Source organism: Anguilla anguilla, chromosome 2 (genome assembly GCF_013347855.1).
Source record: "Anguilla anguilla isolate fAngAng1 chromosome 2, fAngAng1.pri, whole genome shotgun sequence".
Classification (NCBI taxonomy): domain Eukaryota; kingdom Metazoa; phylum Chordata; class Actinopteri; order Anguilliformes; family Anguillidae; genus Anguilla; species Anguilla anguilla.
In genome coordinates, this window is record NC_049202.1 from 36,050,229 (window position 1) to 36,076,219 (window position 25,991).

Sequence of the window (25,991 nt, forward strand, 5' to 3'; positions counted from 1 at the left end):
AAAGTAGATAGTACAGGCTGAAATTGTGAAACCATATAAAATAACAAACGTATGTCCCGATGGAAGGATTTTAGTCTAGCTGGGAACACACTAACTAAAGGGAGCACTATACGGTGAGTGGAGGGCAAACCTCACAAAATCTAATAGGGTAGTATAAATAAGATGATGCGGTTTCACTTTGGTTCAAGGTGTGCAGGCTTAATTTGTTGATGAAAGAGATTACAGCCATTACAGCAGTCTTCCCAACTGAGCAGTTGTCTTGGCGCTACACAACACAGTCCTGAAGTTTATGTGTGCTGTAATTGGTCGGAGTAATGTGGAAGTTGGCAAAGGGATGTCTGGCTAAAATCTGCCTGGCTGGACAAGACTTGGTGAACAAAAAAAATTGTGGATTTTTTTTGTGCGAGGATTGTCTCAAAGCTCCAATGCAATGCAAGCGATACACGATGCACAGATGTGAACCAGCTACATTTATTTGTGGATCGGCTACATTTATTTGTGAATCAGCTACATTAATTTGTGGATCTGCTGCATTTATTTATGGATCAGCTGCATTTATTTGTGGATCAGTTACATTTATTTTTTTAAAATTGTGACAATAATACCCCCATAGAAGTGCAGCTATGCCACTTTAGCCTATTCTCTTGAAGGGGTGGCAATGTTTTGGCCTTACACTTATACAGGTGTAGTAATTTGTTTTATTAATGAAATGTAATTAGATGACCATATGGCATTTGATTGGATTAAAACTAATCACGAGTAACTGAGGTGGCTCATAACTTAAGAGTGAACGAAAGAGATCATAAGAGCCATTTGAAGAGGTTTTTAATGTTTAGAGGCTTTTGGGAAACCCTCCGCAGATTGGTCAAAGATGTTTCAGTGAGTTTATTTTGCCCATGTTTATTTCTTTTTTTGATGGCGACACCATATGAACAGACCTGTTCTAGCTATAAATCAGCTCAAAGTCACACAAAGCTCATTACTTGTGATACTTAATGGAAATTTATGCTTTTGAGGAAAAGATATTTGCACGTGATTGGCTGTTCCCATTTAAGCACAGCTTATCCTGAGCAAAGCTGTGTATCAAAATAACGCACTACAAAGGGGCAGAAAGGATGAAATTAAAAAGATTAATTTTTAATCTACATTGGCATAATAATACCACTTGTCAAATTAATACGAGTATGTGTGTGTGTGTGCACGTGCGCACGCACATGTTACACAAACCCAATATTCATGCATTCATACATGACTGACATGTCCTGTTTCCTGACCATAAGGCACTGAGAAACAATGTGTATGTGTGGATGTTTGCATACAACACCCATACACAGAAAGCATTTACAGATGAAACACAGGATTCGGAGAAGACATACACAAAATACAATGAGACAAACCATGCTTTTGACCTGAATACTGACTGAATTGTGCATCAATACTCTCTATTCATCGCAATTAAGTGAAAAGGCAAAGACTTATTTTGACAATTAAATTATCAGTGAAATTGGATTATGGATTAGTGGATTGGGAATCTGAAAATACACAAATAAATAATTCCATTATAAATCACTGTCTTTGATCAAGCAGATTTTAAATGTAGTTATTCAAATTGAGCCTTGGCTGTGAGGACAGTCAGCCAGTTCAAACTTGAGCCCTGTCTACAGCCCAGAGCCACATTCTGAATGGCCCTGGTGCTTATAGTGAAATCCTGAACCGTGTGATGTAGAATCCATTTCCCCCAAATTCCTTACAAACAAAACACATATTCCCGATTTTATTGTAAAATTTTCTGCCATTTTGAATTTTTTTGCTAAACCTACTTTTGGGAACTAGTCAGGACTACTTGGCACCTTGTCACCAAATTAGGCTGGAAAAAAATCTTGGAAGTCTGAACCTCAATAATTATCAAATAAATGCTGACGTTTCAAAACAATATGGCCGCCACATGTCACCTAATTGTGGGCGTGGCCATTTTGACTACAACAGCTGTGAACACTATGTATACAAGAATGGTATGTGATTGTGAATAAATTTTGATGCCTATAACTCTAACTGTTTGACTAATCTGGCTGAAATGTTGTAAGGTACAGTACTGTGCAAAAGTCTTAGGCACCTGTAAAAAAAAATGCTGTACAGCTAAGATGCTTTCAAAAATAATGAAATTAAAGGTTATAAATATCGAAAAAAATAATATAAAGAGCAGTAAATAGTTAAAAACTAAATAAAATCAATGTTTGGTGTGACCACCCTTCGCCTTCGCCTTCACCCTTAGGTACACTGTCCTGCAGTTTTATAAGAAAATTGGCTGGTAGGTTGTTCCAAGCATTTTGGAGAACTTGTCACAATTCTTCTGCAGATTTTGGCTGTTTCACTTGTTTCTGGCTGTCCAGGTAATCCCAGAGACCCCTTGTTCAAGTTTTTATCTGAAAAGTAGTCTATTACTTAAAATATTACTTTATTTAACAAAATACAAAAATGTATCTGTAAAATTTCATTTTTTGGAAAATTCATGTTTGGAAATCTCAAATTTGCTCTTTTCTACTGACACACTAATGTAGAAAACAAAAAATAAACATCTAAGACCAAGTATATACTATATTATATTTAAAAATCAAGGGTGCCTAAGACTTTTGTACAGTACTGTACATCTCTGTCAAAGACTTCATCAGGAAACATCTTTGCCTCAAGAAAGAAGATCAGTAACCATTTTGTTTTCTGCCATTTTACATTTTTGACACAACCAACTTTCATGAACTAGTCCTAGGCCGTTAAGGTGAGTGTCACCAAATTAGGCTTGATAAAATCGGTGTAGTATGAAATTGAATAATTATCAAGAAATGTTGAACTTTCAGGGCAATATGCAAATCAACAGCTGTGGGCATGGCAGCATGCAAATTATGGCACATGCCTAGAACTCAAAAATTTTTGGGACAAGAGATTATTATTATTATTATTATTATTATTATTATTATTATTATTATCATCCTCATCATTTCTAATTCCCTAATCAGATAAATATTCTTGTTTTCATGTGTGGTTACTGTTCATTTGTTTCTAGTCTTTGTTGTATTTTTTATGTACCTGTTTGAAATATTGTTACTGTAAGTGTTTTCAGTGCTAGATGTATGTTTTTTAAATACTGTATGCTTTGGCAATATAAAATGTGGTGGTAATGCCAATAAAACAAATTAATTTGAATTGATTGAGAGGGAGGAGAACCAAACCAACTTTCACATAAAGACAACAACATTCGAAGATAGTACTAAAGTATGCATTACATGACTATATACAGGGACAGTGTGATTGAATGAAGAGGTTGAGCATAATTTCTGTGTTACCATTTGGTGCCAATTTTGCTTCTGTTCAACCCACATCAGTACTGATAAGCAAGTGCTCTGTGAATTATGAGCTTACCTGTAAACATACACCCCGACACACAATCAAACACACATGAATCAGACAGCCAGTCACAGAACTCTATGCTAACCAATTGTTTGGAATGGGGATCGCCTTCAGTATCACACAAACATATTCCTAAATGACTTAATGTATTTTAAATTAATGATGTGTATTTAAATAAGCTTTGGTATATTTAACGGAGTGAAATCTTGATGGCATCATGCACATGTCCTGTCAGTATAATGAACCAGGAGTTATCCTGATTTAGAAAAATATATACTATGCCCATTAGCTAACACCCATCTAAAGGATGAAAAATCAAGGGCTCAATTTGTTATTCCTTACTGTCCACATCCAGTGTGCTCTGACCCATATCTTCCTAATTCAACAGCCTTCATAGCCTCAATACTAATAGACTGCTTAGACTGGCATTAATGATGCACCATTTCAGTGGGGGCAGAGGCAGGAAAAATGCCAAACAGAAAAGCAGGCTTCCAGACCGATTCCTGACCCCGACGGCTGTCCGCTGATGGCTTACAGGCAGTGAGTCACGCGACAGCAGGAAGGCAGAATTAATCGGACGGCTTTGGTTCTGATGTGGGCTGTTCCTCCCTTTTCCCTCTTTAGGCCACGGTCTTGGGGACATGTAAGCGATTCAGTTTCTGACAACATGCCGTTTTCCCGCCATGAAATCCCTCCGTGTGCAAGGGCTGTTTCAGGCAGTGTAGTGGCAAAAGCTTCAGCCCATGCAGTGTAGCAGAGCTCTTCCCAAAAGAAACAAATGGGAAATAAGCGTACTGAAAAATCTATAGGGCCAGTGAACATCCTAACCTATGCTTGTAGCAGATGTAATATGTTTACTTGAAGAGGGGAAGATGAACTTTAGAAATGAAAATGGAGTTAAAGAGTGTAGGGGGAAAGGAAAGGAAATGGAACATGAGGTTATACTTTAAATTTTGTGTTTCCTGTGAACATGTACTTTTATTTTCATTAAATTGGCATGTTTTATGTTGGTTAATTAATTAAACCCAATCATCTAAAGCTAGCACAGCTGTGAGACCTGAATCGGTGCCAAAATTTAAATCAGTATTTCAATTGCAGAGGATTAAGATATGATCGTTGAACGATGCATGATTTAATCTGCTATTAATCTCACCATTAATATGACAAACTGGAAGCCAGAAGAAAACATGAGGGACATGGTTATTACACTAGTCTTTTGTAAATAACTAAGCAACAAATGAAATAATTAAAGGACCAGCCAATTATTTTTTCTGCATTTTTAGAATCACTGATTCTGTACTATCACCACCTATGCCCTAGGGAGGCACTGCCACTGAAACACACACACATTCATTTATGAAATGTGATATACATTTAATTCTAATTTTAGTGGATGTTCAAATACATAATCAAACATACCAATGCTTAATCTGAAGCTGGTACTTACTGAAGTTGCACATGCACATTCACGTTGCTAAATGACTTAACTTATAGATATGCACACATGCGCACGTTTAAGTTCCACACCACACCACACCACACCACCTTCCCCACTAGTGAATTTATATGTGAAATGACATCTCTAGTTTTTAAATTGAACTGCTTTTCTTTTGAGAATGTGTTCTTTGTCCAGATCAATGGCACAGCAATGGGGTTGACTGTTGTGCCAAATTATCTATGAAGACTCTTTTGAGCATAATTTTGTTTTCAACCAATGTAGAATGACTTTTTTTATTAAAATCTTTAAATGGTTCCAATATGATAGTTTTGTAGATGGAAAGATGAGAACATGAAGAAGATTAATCAACATTAACATTAAACATTAATCATGTAAAATATAGAATTAATAAAATAAATAAAAGTGATAATAATGATAAAGATCCAATCTTCTGTTTGAACCCTTCGTTCATCAAAGATATTCAGTGGAAAAATTTGCCAAAGCTTATAAATTGTCACTCTCAAAACTTCAACATGAGCTTTTAAACAAGCACGGAACCATCCAGATCCACGGCGCATCTCACTTCCGCAGACACATTTTAGCTGGCACCACCTGCGCATGCGTCCTACTGAACGAAGCTCCACCTGCGCATGCGTCCCACAAAACATCCCTCAAGGGTCGTCCGTGAGTGAGTGAGTGACCACAATTTGCCATGCATAGCCCATGCATGGGGAAAAAAGGGAACTGTACTGGATTTACTTGGACAGCTGCAATAGGGGTTCAAATACAGAATTTCACCCGCAAGTTATGCATACCTTGCGCCACATGATTTTTGTGCTGAGCTGACAAATTTTCAGTATCAGACAGAAATCATTACAGTTTTAGATTGATTGGGGTGCAGGAAGTGATTTATAAAAGATTCTCATTGAATGTGAGAGGGTTTCTGACTGTCAGTTTCTGCAACCTTGTCATTTTCTGTATTGGAAAGAAACAGAAAAGTAGGCATGTAGATTCTTCTACATGAAGACAAAAAATAGTTTAGGATAGTGGCTACTGCAATAGGAAAAATGTATATAAGCAAATATCTATACAGCATTTTGGTGTCTGTTCATACCTGTTTAATCATGTGCATATCCAAATCATCAATCTTACTTGCATACAAATCCACATACAAATCTCTCATTAACCAATAGCTTTCCGGAAGAAAACAAATCATTCAGAGAACTGAATGAGCAATGGAACCCAAAATGTTCTATTCCAAAAAGTGTGTCTTTAAGCTAATGTAGATTAAAACATGCAATATTTGGAATTAACACAAGTGGAATTGACCTTGTGAGCGCAAAATCGGCCCTGTCTTCAACAAACACGGCAGAGGAGATTTAGGTCAGCTATAGCCTATGTGCTTCATTAATTGGCAGTACGTCGAGAGCACATTACAGATCATACCAGGAATTGTTTAGGCCACTCCATAGCACTCAATCAACCTGCTAAGCCACAGGCCGGTGCCATTCGGCTTCTTCATATTTGAGTTAGTTTTTAGTTCTGATGATAGGAAAATTTAAATTCACATCAAGAGTTCAGCTAACAAACAGGCTGTGATAGTCCAATGGTATAGATGACCAATGTTCCGAAACAGACATTCACAACAAACTGACAATCCTGTGGATGAATTAAGAGTGTGTTTCCCAGCTTAACTTTACTTTAGGTAGAGTGCCAAACCCAAAAATGTCAAGTAACTCAAGAAAAGCCCAATACAAAAGCGGTGCATTGATTTTGTGTATTAGCTTTTCTCATGTTTCAATAAGCCACATAATATAATTGCAAATATGAAGTCATTTGGTGCATTTTTAAATTTTATTTTTGGATGTGCTACCTCATTACTCTTTTTTTAGGTACTTCAGCTTATCTGAAGCAAACTGACAATGTCTGGTACCCCTCCAAACTAGTTAGGCCCCCAAATCTGCAAGCTCTTCCAAAACATTAGCTGTTAGCACTCATCAGCGTATGTGCACAAACCTAATGGGCACAAATATAAAGCAGAATCTCTATATTATTGTAAATGTGTTTAAATTAATCTCCTTAGCCCTGAGGGCTAAGAAGTACCATTTTCATTTCCCAAGAAGATTATTTTTAAATTGTAGATTACACTTGCTGTGTGTACATGAATGTGGAAAGTGGTAAAGACCCATACAAAGGTCATGTTTTCCAATGGTTTCTCTATTCACTCCATCTGATTTCTTCTGACCCTATGAAATGATTCAGGATCAGCTTATCTGACCAGACCCAACATCTATTCTGAAAAAAGTTTCAAATGATTCTGGGTCAGGTCAGTCTTATCTATGGCCCCATTATCCACATTATGCACGGAATATTTTGCACTTAGAAACCCTGCCCCTTTCATCACGGTAATTCAATTACTGTTAAACACTGACAGAAAAATTAAGCTTCCTGAAATCTAAACAGACAATCCAATTCCACCATCTCTAATATAGGCCAACTGCAGGCAGCAAATCCCAAAGAGATTGCCTCTCAGCTCCCTATGCTGTGATTGGTCACTGCTGACCTGTAAGTGCAAGCAGGAGGACATCTGCTTTTCACCCTGCCCCGTCGCCTGCGTTCTGGCGTGCCAGCACACTCGATCAGGCGCCCTGTTACACAGCTGGCATAAATCACTGCTACATTCAGCGATCTGGCTCATTCCCCTTGCTCTGCAAGCCACAGCTCACTCTGAAGCATGCGCATTCTACTGGAGAGCAGCTGGATGAAGTTTGGTCCGGCTGGTAGGGGTACCTATGACTGGGTGACAGGGGCACCACCTCCTTCCGTGGAGAAACAATTGCAAGTGAGTATTAATCCTTGTGGTCAAGAGTCTGATTTTCTCTGCAAAATTAAGGCTAGAGATTATTATTCCTTACTGCTTGATTATATTTATGCTTAGGTTGGTTTGGAAATGTTACCTTTGAAACAATTGCATTCAAAACTGCTGTTTGGTAGTGTAAAAATGCTACAGATTCATGTTGTCATCATAGAAGTGCTTGTTTTAAAAATGATCAATTTAGAGGGTGATTTCCTAATTTCTCCGACACCCACACCTTTTACTGCTGTAATTTTTAGAATTATATTAAATTTATGCTATATGAATACACAAAACTGCATACCAAATTGAATTGTTCTCTACATCTTATTGACAAAACAGAGAACTGTCAGCAACTCCTGCTGTAATAGTTATTGGCATTGTCTTGGTAGCTTATTCGCATGCTATTCACATCACATGCTAGAATTCACAGTGGTTTTAAAGGTGTAGGCAAAGGCAAATGTTCTCAATTATCACTGGTACACCATGTACATGTAAATGGATATAAAGGAAAAACAATTACACTGTACTAGACTAAGGGCTTTTGAACTGCAGTAGACATCTCTAGTCACATTACTGCCAGGTAAAAAGTTTTCAGTTAGAGCTTAGAAGACACAGCATTGTATGATTTCATTTCGTAAAGGACGGAGTGTAGCACAGTGGATAAGGAACTAGACTTGTAACCGAAAGGTCGCAGGTTCGATTCCCGGGTAGGACACTGCCGTTGTACCCTTGAGCAAGGTACTTAACCGAAATTGCTTCAGTATATATCCAGCTGTATAAATGGACACAATGTAAAATGCTATGTAAAAAAGTTGTGTAAGTCGCTCTGGATAAGAGCATCTGCTAAATGCCAAATGTAAATAAATGTAAAAAATGTAAATGTAAAAACTGAAGGAACATTATCCAATTATTATAAAATGTATAATAATCATGAACTCCGGCAGGGTGAAATCTATGTCCAAGCTTGAGCTTTCCTGGTGTTATTTGTCTCATTGCAGTCCACGAACTGTGCATTCTTGAGTGATGTTAGGGATTTCTGACAGTTTTCATTATAAAAAGAATGCTTTCCGATAATCCTTCTCAGGTCTCAAAGCACACTTTGCTATATTACTTTGCATTATAGTAGGAATTTCGAGTTTTGAGGCAAAAAGATCAGTGGATATAAACACCCACACATTTCAAATGAGTTCACAGTCCATTATATTAGTGTGCTGGCAGATTCAGGTTGAATTGACAGTTCATAGGAAAACAGCCTAATCTGAAGACTGACTGCTTTTATGTCGAGCTGCAAGACCATGTGTATCCTCATAAAGCTTTATAAATTTGTTTTGGCTTTGGTGGATTAAACATAGGTTTGTTTTTCTAAAACTGCTGTTCCTCTAAAGGATATGACAATGCACTAGATTTGCTAAATTCTTGAAACCCAACAAAAAATATTAGATAATATCTATAGCATGAGCATGCTAACTGAGCTGTCTCTCTATGAATGGCTGCAGACAGAAGCAATGTTAGCTTTGCTAATTAGTGACAGAAATACACCTTCCAGAATCTCCAAAACCTGAGTTATTTTAACTTGCATCTTGTAATGAGAAGAAACAATAACAGGAAACAAGGTCTTAGTCTTAGAGGCCCCAACTCACGCTTGTATTTCTGCCACAAATTAGCAGGGCAAACGTTGCTTCCATCTGCAGCCATTCATAGTAGAAGCATAGTTAGCATGCAGCCCATAGATAGAGCCTAATATTTTTATAATGGACATGCAGGAATTAAATTGGCATCGATCTTATTGTCTAACTATGTTTAAGATAGTGAGTTGGACTAATAATAGCCAATTCAGTTTTTGAATTTCTTAAATCATGATATTACATGGAACAGAATTAGACCAAGGAATAACACTGGCTTTTAGTGATGTTATAACACCAGCTTTTCACTTTCGTTGCCAGGGTTACCACTGGAATGAGCTATCCCCCGATGAGGGAACCAAGTCTGAGATCATTGCCTATATCATCCTCCCTACTGCCTCACTCCTCTTTATTGGCTTCTTGGCCTTCCTAGCCTACAGGAAGTTCTCTCACAGTAAGCTGGCCCTGGCAAATGTCATTGCACTGGATATGAATGATGCAGAGGGCAATGCTGAGTTTCTATCTTCTCTGAACTGCGACGTTGAGCAGTTCTCCCGCTCCAGCTCGGACACGTCGGACGGCGTCTTCCTCATGGTCTACCTACCGCCCCCATATGAGGAGACCCTCACTAAGATCACTCGAGCTACCAGCTCCTCCAGCGCCAAGGACATGGAGTCCATGAAGATGGAAGACCTGGAGGCCAGGCTGTGCCCAGAGACCAATTCAAGTGGCTGCTACGTGTAACAATGGCAAGTCAGGGTGTGGAGGGATAGTTTCTACCTACAACTAAATATTTAATCAGACAGAGGAAAATGTGGCAGCTAAAATGGCTTTTGTGGATCTGCATATTAAATCATCTACTCTTGCGGTTTCTTCTTCCAGGGTGCTTACTAGACACCTGTTGAATTTTGTGGAACAGACAGTGCTTGGTGACTAAAGCGACACTCCCATTAATCATGTGTTTGTTGCCATGCCTTGTAAAGGATCTGGCCACCTATGGCATCAATCCACTCACATGTATAGTGTTGATATGTTTTCATTGGTCTTTCTTGATAAAATCACTTTGTGTTCATCTTAGTAGCACTGGCACATGGTTTTGAGACAGGTCTCATGAAGAGTATCAAGAGGAAGAGCAATTTTTTTCCAGTGTATCAGCGCTTTATTTTCTTTGGTTTCCAGTTGTGTAGAAATATAGGGTATTAACCCTGTTGAACCCAGCCACACATAAAAGAAAGGAAATAGCTCAAAAATAACATGTTGGTTTAAGGATTTGTTTTAATTTGGCCTTATAATTCATCCAGGTGTAAACAAAAACTTGCTAAAAACCAGCATATATTGTATATTCAAAGATTTGTTTTTTGCAGGATTAAAATAGACTTTTTATAATATGCTTCAATCCATTTTGACAAAATATATTGTATAAATTTGTTTTTTTTTTGTGACATTTCTTTATAATAAAGAATTTCAAAGACACCTGTCATTTTGATTTTTAAAAGTCCACTTGATTGTGATTTCTGGGAGAGCTCGAACTGCACACAGTGGGACAATAAGCAATCAATGATTATAGCTACTTAAAACCAGTACATGTTTTGATCTATCTTATCTTCTTAAGGCAAAGATGAGTTTCTGAGCTTATTTCTGCCTTTTGAAGGTCTGGATAGATAAATGGAAAACAGCATAACCACTGGTAGTTTTGAAGAAAAGAATCAATAGACAGAAGTGACATGAGATTTTTAGACCATTTATACATGACAGAGTTCTCCCAGCTTCTACTGCCACAACCTGACTGCCTACTTTCCTGATCCATCCTATGTACTGATCTTCCAATTCAAGCTGTCGGCTATCAGCCTTTGTTAAATTCCTCCCTCTTTACTACCGCCTACACCATTTCCAATCCCTCAAAACTGGACTATATTACAAAAATATCTCAAAGTATTAATATTTAATAATGCTTACAAGGAGATGGTCATGGAGATTTTCCTATAACCTAAAAAAGATGCATTGTATTGTTAAGTGTCCTGACCATTAATACATATAAAATGAAGAAATCAGTACTCCTTGGATCCTCCCTGATCATTAATTTAGTAAGCACAGACCAGGAGAAGAGGGGGTGTCCTCTTCTTTCAGTAGATAAAATGTGCACATTTCTTTATGTTAGCAGTCAGTTTTTAACATTTGGTTGGAAGTTGGCATCTGAGTCTTGCGTCTAGGTATGGTGGTCTACATTTCATCTCAGGTCTTTAGGAACATTCTGCTTTCTTTTGGTTTTAGAATTTTGGTCTTGGGATTACTTTGGGACAAACATGCTGTGGTGTGGTATGTTCTTTCATTCATGTGTGACTGTAACCTATCCTTGTCGGTAACATTTGTGGTTTTTTAAGGTAGTTGAACCTTGTCTTTAGATGAGATGTGAATATTTGTTGTAACTTAATCATTTCTTAATTTTAATCTGGTTGTGAGCTGTACATTTTTATGAAGGTTGATCCAACAGGTTGCTCTGCCTATCAACAAATTTAGAAATTTTATAATTGATATCTTTGATTGTAATTACCAAATTTAGTTTAGTGGTAGGAATAGACGAGCAGTGTTGGGCTGAATGGCCTGTTCTCATCTTAAGTTATGTTATGTTATGTTAAATCAAATAAATATATTGTACATGTTGGATAAGTAAGGTATTTGAACTGTTGATGCACTTGTGTGTACCAGACAGGTTGTTAGTGGTAAAAACAGCAGATTCAGAAACTGCTGGATTCACAAAATGAAACGTTTTACCTCAGATCCCGACAATACAGGCGGGAACTTTAATCTGTTTCTGGATGAGGACGGAACCAAAACAGACTTTGGACCATGATGGGTCTGCTTATATCAGCACTGCGTTGAACTGGATGTCCCCTACCTCGCAAATCAATCTTGAAAAATTTGTTGGAGAGGCTCTCTCATACTTATTAAGAAGAAGAAGAAGAAGAAGAAGAAGAAGAAGAAGAAGAAGACTGTGCCGTGTCTATGCAGTATCAGTTGTCAAATCCTTTCAGACTTCCCTGCAGAAATAAACTCCTTTGTCATGTTCTATTTAAACCGGAAAAGACGGAATGTTCTTCTCAATTTTCACTATTATACAGTTTCTTTCAAAGTTGGCATTTAAGCATAGCTTGCACACACATTTTTGAAAGAAAATACTCTATGTCCCATGGCATTTCTACCTTTTCATTGTATATCCTTGCAGCAGTAGACAGTTTCACTTTACTTATGCTTTGTGTGAGTAGAAAACAAGACATTACCCTTTGGATGACCTGCATTCTTGTTTGATGAAATTCAGCATTGTGGTTTGCATCATAATCTTAATAAGCAGGGCCGGACCAACAAAAGCAGCTGCTTAGGGTCCCCAAACTTCCAGGGGGCATCAAATATTCAAATATATATTTTTATAATGCTTGGTTGGGGGGCCCAAAATCAGATCCTGCTTAGGGCCTCTCAAAGGCTAGGATTGACATCTTTTTCAAGTACAGATAACTTTTTTAAAAGATGTATGATTTGATTTATTTAAAAATAAAAATGAAGCCTTATACCTGAAAATGACTTCTGGAACAGATTTTTACTTAGCTTGCTCAAAAAATAGAAAATATTTCAGGCGAAAGTCATCACCATGGTTCATTCCTGCCATGCACAAGATGCATCTCAAATACCGGCAGTGCATTTAAATGAACAAACACCCCACTAAATTTAAAACATGCAGCACCACAGAATTTTGCGACCCGAAGGGTAATTTGCAGCATGCTTTGTACTGGGTTATGATTGAAAAAGGTGTCTCACAGAAAGTGTTATATAATCATATATAATGGCATAGTGACCTTACACCAACTTGATAAATGTATTTCACTGAGTGCTGTAGGTTTACTTGTAATAGCCCATATATCTCATTGTATGTAATTTCACCCCATACCATGTATCTGTTGGAATGTAAGCAAGAGGAGATAAACTCCAGCTGCAGCATAAATCAAGAGCATAAGAGGATTAAAGGACCTCTAGGCCCAAATGGTCAGTTTTGGTATGGATTTCCTGATCCTAACTTATGATTGGCTAATAAATTGAATCTTTGAACCTGGCGATTTAATTAATCTCATAAACTGGAACAACAGTTCCATGTCTCTGTAAACTATATAAACTCATGTTTTGGACTTTATATTTTTGAAGTCTGTACTTGTATCTTCCCGACCGGTAATTTTATTAAACTATAAAAGGAGCTCCTGACTCCATCATTTGTTATCTTTATCTTCAACACCATCAGTTTTGTTAAGAAATTCCAACATTTGTAAATATGGCCCTAGGTGTTTTCATGTGTATAAAAGTGTAGGACGAGTGATTTGTTTGTCATCTTGCTTTGTCATGTAGCCAACAGTACCCAGACAACAGGTAGCATTAATAATGGTTATAATGGAGCCTGCTGTGTTAACCACAGACCACAAAAAGTACAGTCTATTTTCACATCTATTTCTTATTCTACGGAGCAATCACAAGAAGATGCAAGATATAAGGTTTTATTTTCAAGGGACTGCAAGTATTATACTAATGGCTAACTGCCCAGCTAGCCAATACACAAGTACACTACATCGCTATTACAGACTAGTGATGTTAATCTGTAACAACTTGCTAACACAGTCAATTTTCCCACCTTTTGGTATGTGAAGAACCTGTGATGCAGCATGAAAATGAAAATATGGGGAGAAACATGAAAATGTAGAGTATGTGAAATAACAGCATATCCAAGGCTATGGTTACGTTAGTCACTTCATGAATTCCAAGATCCACTCACATCAGGCTATATTTGAGTTGTGTCTACATTTGACAGTTCAACGTGAGCAAAGCATCAGCATTATATACAGCCTAGAAGGTGTCTGGTGCCCTCTGCTGCATTCGCAAAGCGTATATAAGCGTCCAATCAAAAAGTGGCCTACAGTAGGCCACCTCGCCAAGGCTACGTTTACACAGGAGGACAACGGCTCAAGTCAGTGGACAAATACTGAGATTGCGTGCCTTTTGAGCCTGTGGGGGGAAATGTTGATACAGCCCATTTTTAGGGTGTTCATTGCAGACCTCTAAGGATGCTTAAGAAAGAATAATTCAAGCTATTTCTGTCTCGTTTGCGTCCATTGCAGATGGTGATATAGCTGTGCCTGTGTGCTTGTTTACTTCAGATTCGGTAACCAAACCCTCGTGTGCACAGTCGGGTTGTTTCAAGCGTCAACCGTGTTAACACTGGTATTGGATATGGGTCACTTTTAAAAGTAGATGAACAGGTGGTGAGAGAAATTGATCGTTTGGCTGGTCCAATCCCAGTGCTAACAAAACCCAATTTGTGCATGGCCAAACCTGTCACTTAATGCAGCCTAGCAGCATCGGATGTTAGAAGTCACATAGAAATTGCATTGAAATGACTAGCGTAACCATAGCCCAGATAAAAACTGCATTATCCAAAAGTAAAATGGGGGGAGGCGAGGCATGCCCCCAGACCCCCCTACAGACGTGTTCATCTAACCCCCCCTCCCAATATACAGCCCAAATTATACCATTGGTGGTGGACATTCATTACATTAAAGAAATTGAATAAAATGAATATGTAGGTTCATCTAAAGCTTCAGATAATGGGCTTTGCTTCTCAGACACAGTTAGAGAAGAACTTAGACACTTTTTCACATGCCTTTGGAAACGTGGGCTTCCACCTGTAATAGAAATTAACATATGTAAATACTCCATAAACCAGTTTTAATAACATTACAGCTCAGTGGAGAAACCAAGAAGATGAACTAATAAAACTTGTTAAAAACATAATATCAATAAATGAAGAAGTTAAAAAATACCAGATATTTACAGTATTTACAGCATTTAAAAGTGTATGTGTATGTGTAATGGGTATGACATTCTGAGTAATTAAAAAAAAACTCAGCAGTGCAAATAGCTGTTGCTTTTTTCAAACTTACATGTCTTTGAAAAAACTCCTCCATTTTGAACCATTATCGTCATCCCCATCATCATCATCCTCATTTCTGTTTCAATAATATAACATTGCTGTTAGTAAATTATATACAAGACAAAAAAAATCTTTTTAGAGAAACTCTGAGGTAAAATTAGTATGAAATGTTTTTTTCTATTTTACGGAAATACTTGCGGCATTCTCAGGTGTCTACTCTGACCTGACGTTTTGATGAATTGTACTCACGTCTGATCACTCGAATCTGGTGTTAGAAGTGTCTTAAGGCAGGCAATGTCATCAGTGATATCATCATCAATAAGTTCTTGAATAAAAAAAACATTCATCCAAAACAAAAAAAAATATTATTAATTTTAATTGTACCATTTAAATTTCGTAAAAACAATGTATGGAGAAGCTGAAATTAGTACCACTCAAAATTGAAAGCATCCTACGTCACATTTTTTGCTTTAAACCATTTGTGGCAGGGGTGCCCAATCCTGTTCTTGGAGACCTACCGTCCTGTAGGTTTTCACTCCAACCCAAACCAAGCACACCTCATTCAACAGCCAGAGATTTAATTTAGCTGCTAATTAGTAGAATCAGGCGGGCCAAATTAGGGTTGAAATGAAAACCTACAGGATGGTAGATCTCCAGAAACAGGAATGGGCACCCCCTGATCTATAGAGTCAGCTTGCTCCAGAGAATGGTGTAATTTACAGGGAAAGTCCACTTACCGGCACAATCCATCTGGCAGATGTTGAGACTTGGGTTGGAGCCGTTGGCACAGGCCACTGTACCAGGCAGCTGGAAAAGCCCATACAGTGTTGTGATGGGCATGTCCTCCTCATGGCTTTCTGAACTATGAGCATCTGAAGATGCACTTTCCTGCCTGGATGAACTTTGACTTTTTGACCCCACAGAACTTTTCCCTCCCATTTCAAAATGGGACACAGCGCTGGTGTTGAAGCCAGTGTTCACCTCAACCTTGCAGACAACTGGAATAGACAGAAAGGGCATGAGTAAGATCAGAGCAAAGGACAGTGTAGTAATACATGAGATTAATATAGTCTGTATGTATGGGAAGTTATTCTTGCTCTGTCATGTTTTACATGTATGAAAATGCACCATGGTTAGATCAAGTTGTTTATTTTCAATAGTAGCCTACTATTAAGCCATCCATCCTCACTTGATGTGGATTGCAAAACTTGTTACATACGTCTCTACCACGGAGCTTCTCCACCCTAGCTCCCCAGTGGTGGAAGAAACTCCCTGTCCCTCTACAAACCACTCCCTCATTGTCCATTTTCCACCGTGGTCTGAAGACGCATCTCTTCACACTATACCTGAACTAACGAACTATCATCAGTTTGGGATCATTTCTATCACTATTCCCCTCTTTTATGCTACACATACCTCCTGTGCCACTCATGTTACAAGTACCTCCATCCAGCACTCATTGTGCCTTGTATCATTGTCTTGATGTTGTAGCTTGTAAACCTTCCTAGTCTGACTTAGCATAGGTTATGTCAGAATAATGTTCACTGTGTGCACTGGATTTTAATATGTTCACAGCTATGAACAACTGTACAAAATGAGTATTGTACCTTATCGGACCTGTGTTTTGTAGTCATTATTTAATGATCGGATTGAGTCCTGACCTCAATCCGATCATTAAATAAAAATATTCACTTAAAATAAATGTGTAGCTATCATTCTTAACTCAGCAAAATGGGACTTGGTGAAAACTTTTGCAATGCACTATACACATGTAATATAAATGTATTTGTCATATTTATGTTACATACAGACCACACTGTAATTTATCATTAATTATTACAGTAATAGTGTAAATGTTCCTTTAGAGATATTTCATTAATAAAAACATAACCCTATACCATAACCATATTGAAATAAAATATTTAATATGTGTAAATCAAAATCTATAATGTAGGCTTTTGTCAGGGTAGTCACATGGGTAGACAGAATTTTATGTCCCTCTAAGTAATCTAAAAGATCTACATTCAGGGTGAAACTTACTTTTTGCCAGCAGATTCTGTTTTGTAAGGCCATTTTCCCTGGAATTGTCGGGCAAGGGCAGGCCTGCCTCCTCTAGTTTCTTCTTCAGAGTGCATTTTGTGACACTCTGCCCCTCCGCATTGTTGATCACGAGGGCTGCCACAGTTGCTAGTGCCAGAATCTCTAATGCAGTTGCAGTCTTCATCTTCGTTCGTCCTGTCTTTTCTCCGGTGCAATGTGAGTTCTGGACTTCAGATCACACTTATGTGCTTTTAGATGACATTTAGACTCAAAGAACACTTCCGTTTGGTATGATGCCATATTGATTCTAAGAATCAAACAAACTGGTACTGTTCACAGCATTAAGTCATCAAACTACTATAGTTGCATATCCTTTGTAAGTGTTTTGTTACCGATCATATCAGCACCAGATTCAGAATAATGCAACATTCATGAAATTGTATCATATCACATGATAAATTGATATTTGATCTTAGGGCGGGGGTGGAGTTTGGGGGCGGGGGTTCACACACACAGGTTACGACACAATATATGCAAGACTACAAATGACATTAACTAACAGGCTATTTAATAGAATATGTGTGCAAAGTTCAAAATGTGATACTGAGTTAACAACAATGCATAAAATGACACAAAAGGTAATTTGAGTTTTATTAAAAGCAAGGGAAAAAGTAACAGTAATCACACAGCAGGCCCTTTAAAATCCTTGGGAAAGAGCTTTTAGCTTTTAAAATGCTCAGACATTTGTCTTAAAACATAATTAAAATGCTAGTTTGAAGGCTTGCATGTTCATGAGGCAAATGGAGGAAGCTGTATTTTATAAATATGATGAGGCTCTCTGACCTGGGATGGCAAGATAATTACATTACAGGCATTTTAGCAGATGCTCTTATCCAGAGCCACTTTTAAATTGCATCCAATTAAACAGCTGGATATATACTGAAGGCAGGGTCCTACCAGGGAATCAAACCAGTGACCTTTAGATTACAAGGCCAACTCCTTACCCATTATATTACACTGCTGCCAGACAATCATGACTGGGATCACATATCCTTCAGAGAGTGTGAGCGTGAATGTAATGCTGGCTGAAAAGCTGTCAGTTTTTGTTAATTTATTTTGCTTTTGTTGTTTTAATATTTTATTTTTACAGAGAACTCGTTAGGAGGATAGGCCTCAGTCGGTTGGCCCTTCGCCTTTGCTCAGCAGCTCCTCGACTCCTGCCGACACTGGCTGCAACCAAAGTGACACACTCCGGAAGAGATTGTGGACAGGTGGGACTGGGGTAGTTCATAATGGGGCTCCCGAAAGGGACCTCTGACTGGCTCCGGTGCCACCAACCAACCTCCCTAAGTGCGGCCATCCAGCTGGCAGAGAACCATCTGTCTGTCCGAGAGGACAGAGGGTAGAACTCTCCCAAAACCTGCCCTTTAAAAACCCCAGCCCCCCACCTCGTCCCACAAGGTCCCGACGCCACACATTTAACTTCCCCAGTCTCAGGCCAGGCAAGAAACTTCGGGGCAGGGCTGTTGGAGTTCCAGACGTGAGAGCCACATACAAAAGGATTATCCCTTAATAGAGATAATCATCACGAGACTGACTCCATCCGCCACCCAGCCCTCCCCTGCTCCAGCAGAGGTATCTCATACCTGTTAGTATGAAAGGGGATACAGTCCAGGCTTTGTTAGACTCTGGGTGCTCTCATACCCTGGTGCATACCCTGGCTACACTAATGACAGGCTCACTGAGGTGGACATTAGGTGTGCACAGGGATGTACATTATTATCCAGCTGCACAGATTGAATTTTAAATTGGGGGACAAAAATATAGTATGGTGGCTGGGGTTAGTGCCCGCACCCCCCTTCTGCAAATTCTGGGACATGATTGGCAAGGGTTTCAGGAAATGGCAAGATGAAGATTGACAGAAGGAGTCTGACATGGGTTATGTGTTCATTGTCCTTTCGCCTCAGCCCGGGGTGAGGTGGTCACAGATGATGGTGATTCCGGGGAGGGACCGTCTGGTGGACAACCTCTGGATCTATGTGAGGCAGAAATGACTGACAGAGTCGGGGGTATACTAGTGGTCCTCCCCTGCTCTCTTGAGTGACTGACTTCACCCTCAAACAGTCTCAGAATTAAATGTTGAGCCAAGTCGCTGACTAAGTGATTAAAATTGATGGTAAACTTCTTGACCAGCAGAGGGCAGTGTCATACCCCTATTTCTGCATAATTAAAGACAACTTATATTGGTTAAGTCGGGACCCATGTACACCACACAACTTTTAGTGCCAAAAAGCCATAGGAATATGGTTTCTCAGGTGGCTCACAACAATCCGATGGCAGGTAATTTGGGGAAGGACAAAACACCTAACCATATAATGGCTCAATTTTATTGCCCAGGCATACGGGGTGACATCCCCGATGGTGTGCGGAGTGCCTGGAGTGCCAAAAAGAAAATCCAGTGGCTATTCCAAAAGCTCCTTTACATCCGCTTCCTTTAATCGAGGTCCCCTTTGAAAGAGAATTAGCATGGACCTCTTCGGGCTATTAGAACAAAGTACCAAAGGCTACCATTTTGTGTTAGTCCTAGTGGATTACCCAACACGTTACCCAGAGGCAGTGCCCCTTCGCAATATATTGGTTAAGACTATTGCAGAGGCGCTATTTAACTTTTTCTTTTGGGTGGGAATCCCGAAAGAGATTCTCACTGATCAAGGCACATCATTTATGTCACTGCCACTGAAAGACCTGTGCAAATTGTAGGATGTCAGGTCTATTCGAACTAGCGTTTACCAACCCTGACCTCAGATAGAGGACTGGGGGCAGTGTTGGCCCAGGAGTTGGATGGGGAGGAGCAACTGGTGCTCTACATCAGCTCAGCCCCAGGGAGTACCATCGAAAAGGAATGTCTCGCCATAAAATTGGCTGTGATGACTCTCTGGTACTACCTCCTGAGAAAGCCCTGCGTCCTCTTTTCAGATCATGCCCTCTCCAATGGCTGCACAAAATGAAGAACACCAGCTCCAGGATTACCAGGGAAGGATCAGCCAAGCCGAATGCACCCCAGCAGCATTCTGGCGGCAGAGGAGTGTAGCAGGGCTCGGTTTGTGAGGGCAATCAGAGGGAAAGAATCAGGGCACCATGCCTGCTGGTTAAGTACACGCACACCCAGAGATAACATTACCGATCAGACCAGGGTTTAAAGGTGTGTGTTCTTTTCCCAGTAGGAGACTGGGGATCACATATCCTTCAGAGAGAGTGAGCATGAAAGGGAAGTGGGCTGGAAAGCTGTCAGGTTTTTTTATTTATTGTGCCTTTGTTGTTTTAATTTTTTATGTTTACCTAGAACCTGTGAGGGGGGCAGGAGAAGCTTTTTTCGATTATTTAATTTTTCCACCCCCGTATTGTGAAATCTCTCTTTTTTTTCTTCTCCAGCATTCAGATTTTGTAGGTCACTGGACCTGTCATGTAGGTGGCCTCATATGGCCCCTGCCATTATTCCAAAAACTTGCTGTCATGAGTAGGCAATAACAGCATCACCTGCTGGCCCAGCTTGAAGGTTCACTCTCTGTCACTGTGGTCATTCTATGTCTTGTGATTGTTTTGTACCCACTTCATGTTATCCTGCACCAGTGCATGTATGTGCTCCAGCCTCTCACTCATCTCAATCAGATAATGCAGAACATTCTTAACCTCTTGATTCTGACCCTTCCCATACTTCTTGACTAGATCGAGTAGAGCTCTCACCTATCAAATTTATAGGCATTCAGAGGCATCCAGAAAGTCAGATGAAAGTTTATGCTGCTTCTCCCTCTCCACATAAGCTGATGTGTGGTGAGTGTTCAGGTGCAAAATGGCTTCCATGCTTCACCCAGGTAGGTGCTACACATTGGTGATGGTTGAGGAAAGTTTCCCCTTTCATCACTGTAAAGCACTTTGAGTGTGGGAAAAGCACTATAAATGCAAGGCATTACCTCAAAGAGAAGGTAGGGTAACCGCTGCCCCCAGTCAGCTCCTGCTTGAGAGATGAATTTGTGCAACATATTATTTAGGGTTTGAATCAACCTTTCAACCAACCTGTCTGTCTGGGGTTGATATGGGGTGGTCATTATGCCCTTATGCCCAAACACTTTGTATGCCTGTTTGAGAAACTGTGACAGAAAGTTGTAAGTCTGATCTTTGAGAACTATTGCCATCTATTGCGCTTCTTACTCCTGCCCAGTGGTCCCACTTTGTCTATACCTATTCTCTCGTATTTGGTCACAATGATGGGTAAGGAGTGTAAATGAACATGTGCAATCCCTCTGCTTTAGTGTGGTGTGTGTGGTCAGGAGGTATAATAGATGTCCAGTGGCATCTTAGTGTCCTGAAGAGGCTTTCTGTAAAGTGGAACAGTATGGCTTTTTGTGAACTAACTTTCCACAGTGATAAGTTGTAACCTCCTGCCTACTAGGCCTCTCTGGTTGTCTATGTGTTGGGTTTACTCTGGACAAGACTGTAGAGTGTAGAGAAAACAGAATACATGAAACATACAATAAGACTGAACAACTAGACAAATGAAAACCACTGGCTCAGGAGACACATAACCAATGTGTCCAGGGCTGGCCCATCCATTGGGCAACTCTGGGCGACCGCCCAGGGCGGCAGGTGGCGAGGGGCGGCACATGAGCGCCGACATAGCAGCCTAGTTTAGTGATGTGGGCTAGCATGTGCTGTGAACTCCATGTCAATTTTGTCCAATCATGAAATGTAACACATTGAAAGTTACTAATTGCGTTACTGTATATCTTTGAAAATACAAAATGGGGGCGGCGAAAACGGTCAGCCTGTTAGACAGCTAGCTAGCCATCTTAAACACATCTAAAGGGAAAAAATGAAGAGACAAGCTATCTGGCAGTGAATTTCGGAAAAATAACTTTTTATTTTCCTACGTCGTCTGTGTTATCTTATCACACGAACTCCAGCAGCATAGCTGAATGATTGAGTGATTAACGTAACGTCTCATAACGTTTTCATAGTAATGTCTGCTCTTTGGCTCTTGTGCTTGTAACTTGCTTGTAACATAGAAATGAAGTAACCCAGTTTGTGTAATAAAGCCTATGAATGGTCGTATTTCTGTCGTCTACAGAACTGTCAATGCTGCTTTCACTTTCAATGGCATCAAGGAAGTTAATTTGACAGCATATGTGTATGAGTGATTAACAAAGATCCGTCATGGAGCTAGCTAACATATTCAGTTTGCTGTAGGCATAGCGAACGTTAGCTAGGTCACTATTGGTATTGTTTAGAGAGTCATGTATTTTGGGTTCTATGGAAACGGGGGGGGGGGGGGGGGGGGGGGGGTCGGGGGCGTCAAAATGTAATCTTGCCCAGGGCGCAAAAATCTCTAGAACTGGGCCTGAATGTGTCAAAACATTAAGAGCAGTTGCATAGACCCAAAGCAAGCCTGCATATTTGGATTTTGCAAAATTCCCTATGAACTCAATTCCAGGATTTCACAAGGACTGCTCTACCAAACTTGCCAATTACAATTACTTGTGTCAGGAGGTAGACTGACAGCTGTACCGGATTCACTGGGGGATTGATTATTGGAGTCTGGGTGCACATGCAGATGGGGGCGTAAGCCGATTCGCCGGTCGCGGGAGTTGGGGGCGTGGCGCAGCTGTTTCGTGTTTGCCCTAACGAGCTTGCAGGGTTAAGGAGGCAGGTGAGAGAGAGAACGCGAGAGACGCCAGGGGTGAATGTTGGGTTCCTCAGATGAGGAATTTTTTTTTATTTTTTATTTTTTATTTTTTTTAAAAGCTTTAAATTAGTTTGGTTTTGATGAGGTTGGGTTTTCTTTTCTTTTGTTATTGTCATTTCGGTTTCCTTTTTTTGTTTGAGCTGTCTCCCGTCCTGGCGGTGGCTGGCTGGCGGTCCCAGACGCTGCACTGGAGCCACAAGGAGCGAGCTGAGCCCGGACCAAGTTGGAAACGCAGTGGGATTCTGGGAGGAGCGGCGCTTGAAGAGCCGGACTGGTCCTGTGGCACTGGACACTGCGCTTCTCCGGCAAGGACCAACGCCGCGAGGGGAGACTCTAGACCAAGCGGCCAAAACCAGACTTCGTTTTTGAAGCTCATTTCCTGGTGTTGTAGTTCCTGGTTGCTCACTAGCGCCACTACGGATGGCTCCAGTATAGGTGTTTTCATATCCGGTTTCCATGTAAGTCTACGGTACAAATGCGATCAAAATACAAAGTCAATAATTTTTTCTCACAAGAACAAATAGTCATAATAGGTGTATTTTATTGGTCTTATGACTGTCCATGGGTCGATTTCATGATTTATTGCGTCATTTGGGCACAGTGCCAATATTTGTTCTGAACCAATGAGGTACAGCTTGCGTCATTTCCGGATTACTGCAGAGGACTACGCTACAGTAGTGGCTACAGTCTATGGTAACTGGGGTGGGCGGTGGCGCCTCTTGGCCTTGACATTGCGGCTCCGGCCACGGTCCGCCTGTGCGAAGTCTGAAAATGCAGGCATCCCATTTCGTGGTGATTTCATTATGGCATGTGCTATTTACAGCTGCACTAGACGACCATAAAATAATCCTCCTCTTAAGTTTTTCGGTACCCGAGTCATTTTTACTATTTCCTTTAGCCTACTTAACCAAATAATTACTTGGCAGAAAGCGTAATCAGCTTGCTATATTTGGTAGTCCAGTAGTAGCCTATGCTAAAACAGTTCGCAACTTCGGCTACCAAGCCATTTGACTAGCTTAACCGGCAAACATTCAATCTGTCAAACGTGTTTGGCGGCTTGTCAGTCGTGTACATTCCGTAAATGTCTACCTGGGCTATGCTTCACGCATGTGACAAAGCTACTATAATCCCGATTTTGGGATAAACACTTTTTCAGTTTCACGAAGCGAATTAAGAGTTTCAAGGTTCATTTGCTGAATATACAACACACGATGAAATCACACACACAGAATTTAACGAAATTAACCATCTTGGCATTTAGAAAGGAACATGTTTTTAGCATTTAAGAGACCGACAAGCTAGGCATTTAAGACAGTGGTTCTCTGAATCGGTTCTGGGGGCTCCTTGCGTATATTGGCTTTTCTCCATTGGTTTTGATGATTTACAAGAAAAAAATAATATTAATAGCCTAATAATAATTAGAAATTCAACGTAGGCTACATTATTTTTGTCTTCATGCACCAAGTGGAAAACTTGCCGTACAAAGTGCGTTGTCATATTTACACGCCTGCAGATCAGTTATTAAAATACTTGGTAGATTTGTTAATCACCGCTGAGTGTTAATTTTTGTTCGGTAGAAAGTGATTTGCGAACGATCGGTCAGCTAGCGTCACCCAGCAAGTGAACACCACAAACGGCGATGGAGTAGCTAGTAGTAGCAGGCTCATTATCTGACTGGCGAAAACCTACGACGATAACTTGCTTGGTTAACAGCAGATCTACCAGACAGTTATACGAAAATTTGCCTAGTCAAATCACCAGTAGCCTACACATCTCCGATTGATTGACCATCAGTGTAGTCAATGTTCTTCCCCTGTGGTTCATATTGCTAACGCGTGAGCTAACCACGGACAGCCTACCTAGCTCACTGGCAAGCTGATATGCTAGCTAAGCATATTCGTTTTGCTGAGAAACATAAATTGAAGATAACTGAACATAGCCTAATTGTATTTTTAATGTCATACATATAACGTGATTACATGACACAGTACAGTCACGGATGGAAATTAAACTCCGTAAACATCTGATAATATATTTTAAAACATAACGGCAGACAGTCAGCTAGCCTCGTTCAGGTTGAGGGGCTTTTCCGCACCGGACTGTCAATCAAATTGTAAAAATCACAAGACCGCTTAACTCTATGGTTTTGGCTCCAAATCGAGAAAATGGCCGCGCCCGCCATTGAGCTTCAAGACGTGTTTTAGAGACCCACGGAGAGTCAATGGGTGACGTCACAGTAGCTGTGTCCATATTTTTTACAGTCTCTGCTCTAGACCAGCCCTGACGAGGGCGGAGGAACAGCGAGTCTCCCACTCTGTGAGACTGAAAAGCGCGGACCAGGACCGGAGCCGGAGCTGGCGCCGACTCGCTCTCCAGCAGCAGGGCGCAGCAGGGACTCTGCGTGGCAAACAGTGGGACGGCAATAACGTGCAGCGGACGGCAGAGTGGCCCAGCCGCCCAGCAGCCCAGAGACTGACGTGGACAGTGGGAGACAGTGGACCTTTGGGGTTTGAGTTTTTTTCTTTTTCTTTTTTTTTGTGGATGTAGAGTGGCCCAGCATCGAGGCGTGGGCCAACTACATCCTATCTTTAATTTTGATTATTATGTTGTCTGTGGTGTGTGTGTGGGAGTGTGAGGTGTGAGTGTGCGTGAGACCCCACCTGTGTTAGTGACTCCCCCTGTGAGACGGCAGGGTGAGGTCTCCCCCCTCCGGAGTCGGGGCTTAGGGCGCAGGGGGGCCAGAGTGGGTACACTGTTTTTCTGCTGAGTGTGGGCACGTGTGAGGGGAACCCCGGTGGCTTAAAAGTGTGTGGCGTGTGAGGGGTGTCGCTCTTACCTGCGTCTGGGCTCCATGGAAGGGAAATGGAGGGCCAGAGTGGGAGAGTGCTAAAGGAAGCCGGGGGGAAGAAGGAAGGGCAGGGTTGGTG

At 40.4% G+C, this 25,991-nt stretch overlaps 2 protein-coding genes across 2 annotated transcripts; one reads left to right on the forward strand and one right to left on the reverse strand.

Annotated features, from left to right (window-relative positions):
- The first annotated feature begins 7,439 nt into the window (after nt 1-7,439).
- On the forward strand, nt 7,440-10,674 carry LOC118221632 (small integral membrane protein 28-like). The gene is made up of 2 exons (XM_035406868.1): nt 7,440-7,682; nt 9,641-10,674. The coding sequence occupies exons 1-2, from the start codon at nt 7,575-7,577 to the stop codon at nt 10,061-10,063; spliced, it is 531 nt and encodes a 176-aa protein (XP_035262759.1). The 5' UTR covers nt 7,440-7,574; the 3' UTR covers nt 10,064-10,674.
- A 3,196-nt stretch (nt 10,675-13,870) lies between these two features.
- Nucleotides 13,871-17,521, reverse strand: LOC118221657 (sperm acrosome-associated protein 5-like). The gene is made up of 5 exons (XM_035406919.1): nt 17,325-17,521; nt 16,022-16,282; nt 15,534-15,609; nt 15,295-15,360; nt 13,871-15,036 (listed from the first exon to the last, which is right to left on the reverse strand). Exons 1-5 carry the CDS (start codon nt 17,506-17,508, stop codon nt 14,973-14,975), a joined length of 651 nt encoding a protein of 216 aa, XP_035262810.1. The 5' UTR covers nt 17,509-17,521; the 3' UTR covers nt 13,871-14,972.
- Between the last annotated feature and the right edge of the window lie 8,470 nt (nt 17,522-25,991).